General features: G+C 56.4%; 1 protein-coding gene across 1 annotated transcript; it reads right to left on the reverse strand.

The window, feature by feature from the left end:
* Positions 1–5,362: 5,362 nt before the first annotated feature.
* On the reverse strand, positions 5,363–10,481 carry SPR (sepiapterin reductase). Its single transcript, XM_072927796.1, has 5 exons — positions 10,457–10,481; positions 10,101–10,205; positions 9,392–9,826; positions 8,168–8,458; positions 5,363–6,781 (listed from the first exon to the last, which is right to left on the reverse strand). The coding sequence occupies exons 1-5, from the start codon at positions 10,479–10,481 to the stop codon at positions 6,591–6,593; spliced, it is 1,047 nt and encodes a 348-aa protein (XP_072783897.1). The 3' UTR covers positions 5,363–6,590.
* Between the last annotated feature and the right edge of the window lie 3,953 nt (positions 10,482–14,434).

Consider the following 14,434-nt stretch of genomic DNA (forward strand, 5'->3'; position numbering starts at 1 on the left):
GGCCCCCGAGAGCCCCGGGAACGGCCACGGCCCCGGGCACGGTCCCCCGAGAGCCCCGGGAACGGGCACGGGCACGGCCCCCGAGAGCCCCGGGAACGGGCACGGCTCCGGGCACGGCCCCCTGAGAGCCCCGGGAACGGGCACGGGCACAGCCCCCCGAGAGTCCCGGGAACGGGCACGGCCCCCGAGAGCCCCGGGCACGGGCACGGCCCCGGGCACAGCCCCCCGACAGCCCCGGGCACGGGCACGGGCACAGCCCCCCGAGAGCCCCGGGCACGGGCACGGCTCCAGGCACGGCCCCCCAAGAGCCCCGGAGCGACCCCGGGCACGGGCACGGGCACCCGACAGCCCTGGGCACGGGCACGGCCCCGGGCACAGCCCCCCGAGAGCCCCGGACCCGGGCACAGCCCCCCGAGAGCCCCGGAGCGACCCCGGGCACGGGCACAGCTCCCCGAAAGCCCCGGGAACGGGCACGGCCCCCCGACAGCCCCGGGGCACGGGCACGGCTCCAAGCACGGCCCCCCGACAGCCCCGGACCGGTCCCGGGCACGGGCACGGCCCCCCGAGAGTCCCGGGAACGGGCACGGGCACCCGAGAGCCCCGGAGTGACCCCGGGCACAGCCCCCCGAGAGCCCCGGAGTGATCCCGGGCACAGCCCCCCGAGAGCCCCGGACTTGGGCACGGCCCCGGGCACAGCCCCCCGAGAGCCCCGGGCACGGGCACGGCCCCTGAGAGCCCCGGAGCGACCCCGGGCACGGAGACGGGCTGCGAGTCCCGAGGGATCCCGCTCCGGGGGCAGCAGCGCGGGGCATCGCCCTTTCTGCCCACGCTTGGAGCTGGGATCTTCCCCAGCCTGCTGGCATCCCAAAATCCCTGGAAACTCAGGAATTCTCTGGGATTGTCAGCACAGGAGGGACGGGTATGGTTTTCTATCCCTTTCTGCCTGACCTCCATGCTGGGATCTTCCCTGCTGGGATCCCAAACTCCCTGGGAGGACAGGAATTCTCTGGGATTATCAGCACAGGAGGGATGGGCATGGTTTTCTATCCCTTTCTGCCTGAACTCAGAGCTGGGATCCCAAAAGGACGGGAATGCCAGGGATTCTCTGGGATCCAAGAAAACTGAGCCACCAGCACTCAGGGAAGGTTTGGAGGTGCAGGGTGAGGAGTGCAGGTGTGCTGGATGTGCCCGGCTGAGCTGGTCTTGCATTAAGGTTTCTTTTTTAATTTAAGAGGTGTTTTAAAAACCTGCTACCCAGGGTAGGGGGTTGGGAATTGGAGGAGCTTTAAGGTCCATTCCAACCCAAACCATGCTGGGATTCCAACGATTCAGGGAAGGAGGCTTGAAAGGCACCTGGCTGAGCAAGACAGAGTCTGGCTTTGGGGTGGTGTACAGAAAAACCAAGGGAAAACCAATTTCTGCAGCTTTTCCCAGGGGATGGGGGTGGCTGTTGGTCTGCAGGGCCAGTTTGGATCCAGCCCTGGGCCCAGCTTGGATCCAGCCCTGGGCCCAGTTTGGATCCAGCTCTGGGCCCAGTTTGGATCCAGCCCTAGGCCCAGTTTGGATCCAACCCCAGTCCCAGTTTGGATCCAGCTCTAATTCCAGTTTGGATCCAGCCCTGGGCCCAGTTTGGATCCAGCTCTAATTCCAGTTTGGATCCAGCCCTGGGCCCAGTTTGGATCCAGCTCTGGGCCCAGTTTGAATCCAACCCCAGTCCCAGTTTGGATCCAGCCCTGGGCCCAGTTTGGATCCAGCCCTGGGCCCAGTTTGGATCCAGCTCTGGGCCCAGTTTGAATCCAACCCCAGTCCCAGTTTGGATCCAGCCCCAGGCCCAGTTTGGATCCAGCCCTGGGCCCAGCTTGGATCCAGCTCTAATTCCAGTTTGGATCCAGCTCTAATTCCAGTTTGGATCCAGCCCTAGGCCCAGTTTGGATCCAGCCCTGGGCCCAGTTTAGATCCAGCCCTGGGCCCAGCTTGGATCCAGCCCTAATTCCAGTTTGGATCCAGCCCTGGGCCCAGTTTAGATCCAGCCCTGGACCCAGTTTGGATCCAGCTCTAATTCCAGTTTGGATCCAGCCTTAGTCCCAGTTTGGATCCATGCCTAGTCCCAGCTCAGGCTGTGCCTGCACAGCTCAGGGTGGTTTAATTAATCACAGATCATTTCTGCAGTGCCTCCCCATTGACCCCCACAGCAAACGAACTAATTACTCATTAAGGCAGAGAAGCTGTGGGGCAGGACAGCTCAGCACAGAGCTCTGCTCCCTGCTCTGGCCTGGGATTAATCCCTGAGCCCCTCGCTGGCCTCGTTACTCATTAACTCATTAACGGGGCAGAGCCAGCGAAGCTTTGGGATGGGGGGACCTCAGGGATCATCAATGCCAGGGCAGGGACACTCCCACTGTCCCAGGTGGATCCAACCCCAGTGTCCAGCCTGGCCTGGGGCACTGCCAGGGATCCAGGGGCAGCCACAGCAAATCTGGGAATTCCAGCCCAGCCAGGAATTCCTTGCCAAGATCCCAGCCCAAGCTCCCCTTTCCCAGTGGGAGCCATTCCCTGGCTCCTGTCCCTCTGTCCCTTGTCCCCAGCCCCTCTCCAGCTCTCCTGGAGCCCCTCCAGGGACTCTGAGCATTCCCTGGAATTTTCCCTTCTCCAGGAGAACATTCCCAGCTCTGCCAGCCTGGCTCCAGCCCTGGAGTGTGGGAATCCAGAGCTTCCCTCTGGCTGCCCTGGCAGGTCTGGGACCCTGGCAGGGGTCAGGAACCCCCCTGGACAGAGCCCCCAGAGACACTGGCTGTGATCTCTGTCCATGGAAAAGAGTTTTCAATCTTACAGGATCAATTACCAGCTCTGAGTGTTTGATATGAGTAATAATTAAGTGTGGCAAGGGTGCAAAAGTAAAATTTTAAGATTCTAAATTAGGAGTTCAAAAGAGACAAGATGGAGGAAATTGGGTGTATCTTGTCACTTTTTCTCCTTCTTCATGCCCTCCATGTTTCACTGTGGTGTTGGCATTGCTTCTTCTTTAGCAACAGAGCAGAAAGACAGAGGCTTTTTACGATCTCAGACTCTGTGAGGTCGCTGCCAGCTGAGCAGAGAGGGGTTTGCTGTTCCAGCACTCCCCAGCCCAGTCCTGCACACCCCAGCACAGCTCCAGGACACCCCAAAAGCTCCTGCCTCGTGCCTTTGCATGCTGAACGTGTCTCCAGGGGCAGCTCTGGGGCCGTGCGGTGTTGGAAATGCAGGTGAACCCGGTGGGGAAAATGCTGATGAACGATTTCTTTATTATAACTTTGTTATAATATATTAATATACTATTTAAAGGATATACTAAAACTACAAAGCCACTTTTAAAAATTACCGTATCTTTCTCACACCTCGTGCCCCTCTCTGCGAGCCCAGCCCCAGGTGGGTTGGATTGGTCATCAGCTCCAACAATCCTCACTAAAATCTAATTAAGCACTCACCCCAGGTAAGCAATTCTCCAGATACATTCCACATGGGAAAAACAAGGAGCAGAAATAGAAATTGTTTTCTCTTTCTTTCCTTGGTAAAAAAAAACATTGAAAGAGAGAAAAAGGTGCCCCCACATTGCAGGGTGGGGTCCCGTGTGGGCACCTGGGCACTGCCAGCCCTTTCCCCCTGGCAGGGGGAGGTGCCCCCGGGGCCCTGGGGCTGCTGGGGTGGGCGATGTCACCCCAAAATGCTGCACAGACACCTCCACTCGTGCCCCAAGCTGCTCTTGAGGCCCTCACGGGGCTTTCTGGAGCGTTTTTTAGGGATTTCAGCCCAGGAGGCACCTGCACAGCTCCTGCTGCAGCTTCATCCCCCTGCTCGGGGGGGAGGAAAAGGGATAAAACCTGCACAGGGTCCTGCTGCAGGGAGGGAACTTGTGGAATTTGGGGGGAAATTACAAAATGAGTAATTAAATGAGTGTCCGAGGGGTCGGTGCGGAGGCAGGGGGAGGCTGGAACCCCTCTCCATCCCGCTGCTTTCCAGAGGCATTCCCGGCTCTGTTCCCCGGGCTCGGGACGCCCTCAGCTGGCGGCTGGAAATGTGGGAAAGGGCAGGAAAACTTCCATGGCATTTTGCCTTTTTATCTTACGGGCACGGGCTGGGTCCCGGGAAGGGAACACGGGAACCCAGGGGATGCTGGTACCCAGGGGTTGTTGGCACCCAGGGGATGCTGGCACCCAGGGGATGCTGGTACCCGGAGAACCCTGGCACCCAGGGGATGCTGGTACCCAGGGGATTTTGGTACCCAGGGAATGCTGGTACCCAGAGAACCCTGGCACCCAGGGGATGTTGGCACCCAGGGGATGTTGGCACCCAGGGGATTTTAGTACCCAGGGGATGCTGGCACCCAAAGATGCTGGTCTGTGGGGGATGTTGATACCCAGGGGGATGCAGGTACCTGGAGGATGCTGCTGCCCAGGGAATGGTGATGCCCAGGGGATGCTGGCACCTGGGAGTGCTGGTACCTGATGGATGTTGGTACCCAGGTGATATTTGTACCCAGGGGATGCTGGTACTTCGTGGATGTTGGTACCCAGGGGATGTTGGTACCCAGGTGTGGAATCTTCATTTCTTTCTGCCAATGCCAGATTAAACGTGTGAGATGTTGTTTCTTGTTGGGACTCCGATGTTTATCAGCTCTTATCTCTGTCCCAGTCTCACAAACCCTGAATTCTGCAGAATTTCACTCCAACAAACTAAAAATGGAGCCCCGTCTCTCTCTCTCTCTCTCTCTCTCTCTGAGGCCTTTTAAGGATAAACTGTCCAATATCCAGAGGGATATTTGGGGATGTCACTACCCAGAGGGATATTTGGGGATGTCAGTGCCCAGAGGGATATTTGGGGATGTCACTACCCAGAGGGATATTTGGGGATGTCACTACCCAGAGGGATATTTGGGGATGTCGGTACCCAGAGGGATATTTGGGGATGTTGGCGCCCAGAGGGATATTTGGGGATGTTGGTGCCCAGAGGGATATTTGGGGATGTCACTACCCAGAGGGATATTTGGGGATGTTGGTACCCAGAGGGATATTTGGGGATGTCGGTGCCCAGAGGGATATTTGGGGATGTCACTACCCAGAGGGATATTTGGGGATTCTGACACCCAGAGAGATATTAGGGGATGTTGGTGCCCAGAGGGATATTTGGGGATGTTGGTACCCAGAGGGATATTTGGGGATGTTGGTGCCCAGAGGGATATTTGGGGATGTTGGCACCCAGAGGGATATTTGGGGATGTTGGTACCCAGAGGGATATTTGGGGATGTCAGTGCCCAGAGGGATATTTGGGGATGTCGGTGATTCAGGAATTCACCCACCCTCAAAGACACAGCAGAAACCCCAGAGCAGACATGTTTCATTATTTTAATGATCTTAGATTTTTCACAATTGGAGAGCCAGGGGGACAAAATCTGAGCTGCAGGGTTGGGGTGGAGGGGGCACAGAGGGGCACTGGGCATTTCCAGGGCACACAGGGCTTCAAAACGACTTTTCTGCATCAGCTTTCCAGAGGAAAAGCCTCTGTGTGTCTGTGCCTGCTGGAATCTGATGGGAAAATGAGCAAAAAAACCAAAAAACAAACCCACAAATAATTAAAAGAAGGGGCTGAAGCCCCAAAGTAAGGTTTGGACCCAAAACCTGCAGTGGGAGCAGGGCAGGAACTCAGGGCCGTGTCTTTGCTCAGGTTTCTGAGAGCTGCTGACTCCAGGCAGGCTCCCAAAATTCCCAACTCCTCCAAGGCCAGCTCCCTCTCCTGGTGGGAAAAGCACCGGGAGGGGCTCTGCTGCTCCTGAACGCGGAATTCAGGGAATTCGGGGCAGCCCAGCCCCGGTGAGCGGGGACAGAGGGGACATCAGCACCCCAGGGCCAGGAGGGGCTCCCTGGGTGCTGCTGTGGGACAAAGGGGACACCCACGGGGACATGGCTCCAGCCCTGGTTGGTACCCAGGTGATATTTGTACCCAGGGGATATTTGTACCCAGGGGATGTTGGTACCCAGGGGATGTTGTTACTGTGTGGAATCTTCATTTCTTTCTGCCAGTGCCAGATTAAATGTGTGAGATGTTGTTTCTTGTTGGGACTCCGATGTTTATCAGCTCTTATCTCTGTCCCAGTCTCACAAACCCTGAATTCTGCAGAATTTCACTCCAACAAACTAAAAATGGAGCTCCATGTCTCTCTCTCTCTGAGGCCTTTTAAGGATAAACTGTGCAATTAAGAAATAACACCTGAATTATTTTCACTTTCAGCCCCGGTGGGGCTGGCAGAGCCCCCCTGTGCCAGGCACCCCTTGGCTCCCACAGACTCCTGAGTTTGAACCTTCCAGGGCCATTTCGTGGGGACAGCCACCTCTGTCCCCAAATCCCTGATTTTGGATGCAGAGGGGTTTGGGATTTGGGGGCTGAGGGGGCTCAGCAGCAGGAGCTGTTCCCCAGCCCCAAAAGGCACCAGGGCTGTTTGCAAGGCACACAGAGCGTCTTAAAATCTTCCCAAAGCCCAGGCTTTGAACAAGGTCCTGCTGGAGGCACCAGGAAAAGGCTGAGCTGGGAGCAGAGCAGGGAGGCAAAGGTGCAGGAGCTCAGATGTCAAAGAAATCCACGTGAGCTCCGGAGGGAAAGGAATCCTCCTGCAGGAGCCGGAGCAGCTTCTGGGCTGACACGGAGCTGTCGATGAGCTGCCCCTTCTCCCACAGCCCCTGGAAGTGCTGGCGCATCCCCGGGTCTGCAGTCCTGCTCCGGGCCAGGAGCTGCATGTCCGTGTCCAGAGGCCCTGGGGAAAAGGGAAAACCACCACAAACATCACTGGAGGAGAAAGGAAAATCCAGGGCTTGTTCTCCTCTCTGCTCTGGAGGCAGGCTGGGAGAGCTGGGAATGTTCCCCTGGAGAAGGGAAATACCCAGGGAGTGCTCAGAGTCCCTGGAGGGGCTCCAGGAGAGCTGGAGAGGGACTGGGGACAAGGGACAGAGGGACAGGAGCCAGGGAATGGCTCCCACTGGGAAAGGGGAGCTTGGGCTGGGATCTTGGCAAGGAATTCCTGGCTGGGCTGGAATTCCCAGATTTGCTGTGGCTGCCCCTGGATCCCTGGGAATGTCCCCAGGCCAGGTTGGATATTGGGAGGTGTCCCTGCCATGGGATGGGATGGGATGGGATGGGATGGGATGGGATGGGATGGGATGGGATGGGATGGGATGGGATGGGATGGGATGGGATGGGATGGGATGGGATGGGATGGGATGGGATGGGAGAATGGGATGGGAGAATGGGATGGGAGAATGGGATGGGAGAATGGGATGGGAGAATGGGATGGGAGAATGGGATGGGAGAATGGGATGGGAGAATGGGATGGGAGAATGGGATGGGAGAATGGGATGGGAGAATGGGATGGGATGGGAGAATGGGATGGGATGGGAGAATGGGATGGGATGGGATAATGGGATGGGATGGGATAATGGGATGGGATGGGATAATGGGATGGGATGGGATAATGGGATGGGATGGGAGAATGGGATGGGATGGGAGAATGGGATGGGATGGGAGAATGGGATGGGATGGGAGAATGGGATGGGATGGGAGAATGGGATGGGATGGGAGAATGGGATGGGATGGGAGAATGGGATGGGATGGGAGAATGGGATGGGAGAATGGGATGGGAGAATGGGATGGGAGAATGGGATGGGAGAATGGGATGGGAGAATGGGATGGGAGAATGGGATGGGAGAATGGGATGGGAGAATGGGATGGGAGAATGGGATGGGAGAATGGGATGGGAGAATGGGATGGGAGAATGGGATGGGAGAATGGGATGGGAGTATGGGATGGGAGTATGGGATGGGAGAATGGGATGGGAGAATGGGATGGGAGAATGGGATGGGAGAATGGGATGGGAGAATGGGATGGGATGGCATAATGGGATGGGATAATGGGATGGGATAATGGGATGGGTTTTCAAGTCCCTTTCCCCCCAACCCAAGCTGGAATTCCACGATCCCGATGGAAAAGCTGGCTGGGGGATGACCTTTGAGCCCAGCTGCCCCATCCAGCACAGAACCCAGCCTCCCCCGTGCCCTGCAGGGTCAGGAGGGGGCTGGGCTGCAGGAATGCCCGTTCCCAGGGCAGCAGGAGGGGCAGCAGCAGCAGCAGGGAGCTCTCTCCTCACCCGGGGCGTAGCTGAGCACTCGCACCGAGGGCTCCTCCCGCGCCAGCACCCGGAACAGCATCTCCCGGGCGGCCTTCCCCGAGCAGTACAGCGCCCAGCTCGGGAAGGGCTCCAGGGCACACAGCGACGAGATGTTCACCACCGTCCTGCTGCTGCCAGGCCGCGCCCCAAAGGCCCTCAGTGCCGTGCAGGTCAGGCAGAGCGCCGAGCTGACGTTGAAGGAGAAGTAGGTGTTGATCTCCTCCAGGTCGCTGAGGTCCAGGAAGGATTTGGAGATGTCACCCAAGGAGCCTGGGAATGGCAAATGTGGGATGGTTTGGGGTGGGTGGGGTCCTAAAGGACGTCCTGGCAGCACCCTGCCATGGAAAGGACACCTCCCACCGTCCCAGGGTGCTCCAAGCCCTGCCCAGCCTGGGACAGTGCCAGGAAGGTGGAAAAATGAATGGTCCAAAATCCCAGAACCCTTATGGAATCCTGGATCCCCTATGGAATCCTGGAACCCCTATGGAACAGCATGGGCCTTCCTGCAGGCCCAAAATCCCAGAACCCCTATGGAATCCTGGAACCCCTGTGGAACACCACGGGCCCTCCTGCTGGTCCAAAATCCTGGAGCCCCTATGGAATCCTGGAACCCCTATGGAATCCTGGAACCCCTATGGAACAGCATGGGCTCCCCTGCAGGTCCAAAATCCTGGAGCCCCTATGGAATCCTGGAGCCCCTATGGAATCCTGGAATCCCTATGGAATCCTGGAATCTCTATGGAATCCTGGAAACCCTATGGAATCCTGGAAACCCTATGGAATCCTGGAGCCCCTATGGAATCCTGGAGCCCCTATGGAATCCTGGAGCCCCTGTGGAACACCACGGGTGGTTTACACTCAAGATGGGTAAAAGGGCACCCAAGGCATGAAGGGCACGAGGAAGGAGGGCTGGAAATTTGTCTGAAGGTTTGGATTTGGGGAGCAGCGCGATGAGAAGGAGGGGCAGGAGGGACAACCAAGTGTTCCCTGGGAGCAGCAAAGCACTGCCAGGGACCCCTCCCCAATTAATTCCTTTAATAAACCCACACCGGGACGGGCTGATCCCCCCGCAGCTCCTGTTCTTTTATCAGCAAGCCCCGGGGTGACCCGGCTGGCCCCGGGGGCGGAGGGCAGGGCTCGGGGAGGGGACGGGAGGGGACAGGAGGGGACAGGAGAGGACAGGAGGGGACAGCCGTGTCCTACCGGCGTTGTTGACCACCAGCAGGCGGCCGAAGGACGCGTCCTGCAGCAGCTCCCGCAGGGCAGCGCCCGCCCTCCGCAGCCCCTCCGGGCAGCCCAGGTCAGCGGCCACGCACTGCACCCGCAGCTCGCTGCTGCCGGTGGCGCTCCCGGTGGCACTCCCGGTATCCCCGGTGCTCAGCTCGGCCGCCAGCTCGGCCAGCGCCGCGGCGGAACGCGCCAGCAGCAGCAGCGCCGAGCCGGGCCCGAGCTGCGGGGCCAGGAGCCGCGCCAGGCTGCGGCCGAAGCCGCGGGAAGCGCCGGTGATCACGCAGGCGGTGGCGGGCCAGCGCTCCGCTCCCGGTGCCGGTGCCGTTCCCGGTGCCGGTGTCGCTCCCGGTGCCGCTCCCGGTGCCGCTGTCGCTCCCCTTTCCGCTCCCGGTGCCGCTCCCGGTGTCACTCCCGGTGCCGCTGTCGCTCCCGTTCCCGCTCCCGGTGCCGCTCCCGGTGTCACTCCCGGTGCCGCTGTCGCTCCCGGTGCCGCTCCCGGTGTCGCTCCCGGTGCCGCTATCGCTCCCGGCGTCGCTCCCGGTGCCGCTCCCGGTGCCGCTCCCGGTGTCGCTCCCGGTGCCGTTCCCGTTCCCGGTGCCCGCTCCATCCCGGAACGCCGCGGAGGGGCCGTGGGAACGCCCCTGCCCACGTGACCCGCCCCATTCATGACCCCGCCGCTTACTGAATGGGCGCTGGGAGCGCGCGGGCAGCGCCGCCTCCTCTGATTGGTCGGCCACGCCGCGCGCTCGGGGGGGCGTGGTCGGGGAGGGGCGCCCCCTTGCGGCCGCTGTGAGGGGAGGCGGATTCCGTGAGGGAGCGGCGGGAACGGGACCGGCAATGGGAACGGGAAAAGGAACGGGAACGGGAAAAGGAACGGGAACGGGAAAAGGAACCAGGAACGGGACTGGGACCGGCACCAGGAACAGCGACGGGACCGGGATCCGAACCGTCAACGAGCGCCAACAGGACCAGGTCTGGTAATGCGGCTGCGTCCCTGCCCCCAGCGCGGCCGCTCTTGGCCTTCCTTTCCCCCGTTACGATTTTTCCATGTACTTTCCAACATATTTCCCAAATATTTTAAAATCAAAATTTTAATGATTTAAAAAATATATATTTATATTTTTTTTCCCCCTCGCGGGTGTAAATTCCCTGTTATTATCCCCGCCTGCCTCTCCCTCAGGGCACAATTCCCTTTTCCCTCTGCGACCCCGGTTTTGGCACCCAGCCCTGCCGCTGCACCTGTGTGAAAATATTTCATTATTGGCTTTTCGCTGATGGTACAATGAATATTGTGTGTGTCATGTTAGAGAGTGATTCTGTATTAGTTCTCTTAAGTAGTTTTTTTTAGCGTTCAGGAGCACACATCATCACGGGATATGATTATATGCAGATTTTATGCTTTTATTGAGAGCTCTGGGAATCAGGAACAGACCCAAACCTGGCTTTGGAGCTGAATGTATTTTATATTCTATCCTTATATAACTTACATATTAATTATTAAACTTATATTGTTCTATTGTATACATTGACTTTATCCAAGCATGAGTTTCTCGTGATCTTTCTCAAGCTTCTGACCACAGTTTCTCATGATTATTCTTATGATTAAACAGTAATTATATTTAATTAATAAACAATCATCACATCTAACAATTATATCATTTATCATGTACTAGCCACACAGGTGCAGTTCTAGCAAGGTACAAGGCCTACATGTTCCCAGGGTATTTTTTTCAGGGCCTAATAAGCCTAATTTTCCTTCTAACCCTAAATCCCCATGATTTTAAAACCCTTTTACTACCAGTGTGATAAATGTAGTTTTAGGTTACAACATAACGTTAAAATAGAAAGTCTGTGATACAGAATTTGTTACAAGCTTGAGCAGGAAGATGGAATAATCAAGAAACTTTTCACACAGAGATGTCAGTGTGCACCTAAAAAAAATTACTGTCTCCTTATAAGAAAAAACAAACATTCTTCCACCTCTCCATCTTTTTGGAACCACCAAGATTAAGGAGAAGTTGACAAAAACCAGAAAATTTCTTAATTTGCAAGGAATTTATGCATCATGTATGAAATATATGAGTATGAATCAGGCTGTTGCTTTTAAGGTTATTCCTTTGTTCACAAGGGATGCTTTTCATGACTTAGTGTCCAAAAACATCCGGGCATCCATAATTCTTTGCTTTTTATTGTCTTGTAGTTCTCCTAACTCTAAATTTTACTACTCTAATTGCATTACTATTTTGATAATCATTTTATTATTATTAAACTTTTAAAAATTTGAAAAACCAAGTGATTGGCGTATTTCACACCAGGGAGTAAAAACCCTCTCTGGTCACAAAAAGCCCTAAAATCCTTTTGAAAAATAAAAACCTCTGTGCTGAAGGTGCAGAGAACTCTCAGGGAGGGTTTTTCCAAGGAATACCTGGTTTGTATGGAGCGAGCTGGCAGCAGGGCTGGGATTCCCAGCTGTTCCATGCCAGGCCAGATGGTTCCAGGCAGGTAATGGAGCAGGATTTCACTCAATTAAGCAGCCACAGACTGGGCTGGAACCCTGCAGCACTCTAATAAAACATTAAAAATTCATGGCATGGCAAAAACCCAAGAGCGCTATTTGTTTTGCTAAAGCAAATCTTACACATTCAGCGAAATTAAGATCATCAGCAGCAAAATAAGACAGCAAATGTGTATTTTTTTCACAAGTCGCTTCTTGATGGCAGAACTTGCTTCAGTCACTGCCAGTTCCCGCTTTGGCAGCTCCAGTTCCCTGCATCCATCAGGATTGCTGCCCTGCTTCCAGCCTGGCACCCACACGGAGCTGGGAACGGGCAGCTTTGCTGGACTGGTGACTTGGTTTGAAAAGAGGCTGTGAAGGAGGGCAAAAGCCTCCTGTGAAATGGGAAAGGTAAACCCCCTCCCTCCCAAATACCATCATTTCCAAATTAAAAGGCTCTCAGGCAAAGCTATGGGAATGGGAATAACAGGTCTTTACTAGGAAAAAACTAAATAAAAAAAAACAGAGAGAGCAACTTTTTATACAGGCAGATCGTGGTAGGACAAGGGAAATGGTTTTAAACTAAAATAACAGAGATTTAGGTGGGATCTTGGCAAGGAATTGCTGTCTGGGAGGGTGGGGAGGGGCTGGGCTGGAATTCCCAGATTTGCTGTGGCTGCCCCTGGATCCCTGGCAGTGCCCAAGGCCAGGTTGGATCCACCTGGGACAGTGGGAGGTGTCCCTGCCATGGCAGGGGTGGCACTGGGTGGGATTTAGTGTCTTCCCAACCCAAACCATTCAGTGATTTTAAATTCCCACCTCTGTGAATTTAAATTCCCACCTCGGTGAATTTAAATTCCCACCTCGGTGAATTTAAATTCCCACCTCGGTGAATTTAAATTCCCATCTCTGTGCTCAAGCCCTTTGTGCCACAGTGTCCTCCGTGCTGCCAGGGGACACTGCTGGGAGCTCTCCTCCCCAGGGATTGTCCCTGTGCTGCCTGTGGAGTCTCCAGAGGAGCTGTGAAGGCTCTGCAGCGCTTCCCTGGGAACAGCTCCTGATCCAGCCCCAGGTCAGGATCCACCCTGGGATTTTAACCCCCATTCTCTCCACTGCTGATGTGTCTTTTTGATTCTTGGTCCTAGGAAAGCTTCTGCAGATCCCCACCGTGACACTGCCAGAGGACACATTTCCTCCCTGGTGTCACATCCAAAGGGACACCGTGCTGGAGAGTTTCTTGGGGAGCTGGGAAGGGGCTGGAGAGTTCCTGAGGGAGCTGGGAAGGGGCTGGAGAGTTCCCGAGGGAGCTGAGGGGGCTCAGCCTGGAGCAGAGGAGGCTCAGGGGGACCTTGTGGCTCTGCACAGCTCCTGCCAGGAGGGGACAGCCGGGGGGATTTGGGATCTGTTCCCAGGAACAGGGACAGAAGGAGAGGGAACGGCCTCAGGGGAGCCTCAGGGTGGGCACTGGGGGAATTCCTCATGGAAAGGGCAGGGCTGGGGTCCCCATCCCTGGAGGGATTTCAAACCCTGTGGCTGTGGCACTTGGGGACAAGGTCAGTGAGTGGTGGCAGTGCTGGGGATCCTGGAAGTCTTTTCTTTTATCCCCTTCTCATTCCATGAGGTGACAACAGAAGTGTCCCTGCCCTTGGCAGGGAGGTTTGGAGCGAGGTGATCCTTAGGGTCCCTTCCAAGCCCTTCCATCCCACTATTCCACGTTATGGAAACCAGCAGCGTTCCACCTGCACAAGCAGCGCTGAGGGAGGCCAGGTGTGCTCACACAACTGGAGAATTTTATATATATATCCCAAAAACAAAGGCAGGTCACAATCACACCTCAGTGGTGTCCCAGTCTGGGATTCCTGCTCTCCATCCCGCTGTGGCATTCCCCTGCAAGGACAGCACCTGATAAGGTGTGCTGGGAACGGGACATTCCAGCGCTGTTTTCCCAAAAAACTGATAACAGGGGAGGGAGCCGCATCGGCAGCGAGGAGACCTTGGCACCCAGGGGTGCTCCTGCAGGACATCCTGCCGCTGTTTTCGGAGGAAGATCCGCCGTGTCCTTGGATCCCACGGCTCCCGGGGAGGCACCGCTGCCGGCGGGGCCGGGACGGGGCAGGAGGGCTGAAAGGCGGATCCGTGTCCGCAGGAGCTCCCTGTGCTGTGTGCGCGTGTCCTTCCCAAAAATTCCGGGGGCGGACCGTGGCTGGGAGCGGCTGTCACATCGGGCTTAATGTCCCCAGCGACTTTGGGCAGCGGCTTCGTCACAGAGCCCGGAGGAGATTCCTGAAAGTGCCGAGTGGGAACTCCTGAATTTCGGGGTTAATTTCAAGCTTTGGAGTTAATTTCAAGGGTTTGTCACAGAGCCTTTATGGGGCTGAGGATGGGGCAGGAGGAGCAGGGGCTGCCTCTGCTCGGGGCAGGGACACAGGTTCTCTCCTGCTGGGATGTCACAGCGGTGTCGTTGCCGTGGGGCTGTGACACGGGGACTGTGCCGTGGGGCTGTGTCCCCTAAGGAGGTGTCA

The sequence above is a fragment of the Taeniopygia guttata genome, chromosome 4 (assembly GCF_048771995.1).
Source record: "Taeniopygia guttata chromosome 4, bTaeGut7.mat, whole genome shotgun sequence".
Lineage (NCBI taxonomy): Eukaryota > Metazoa > Chordata > Aves > Passeriformes > Estrildidae > Taeniopygia > Taeniopygia guttata.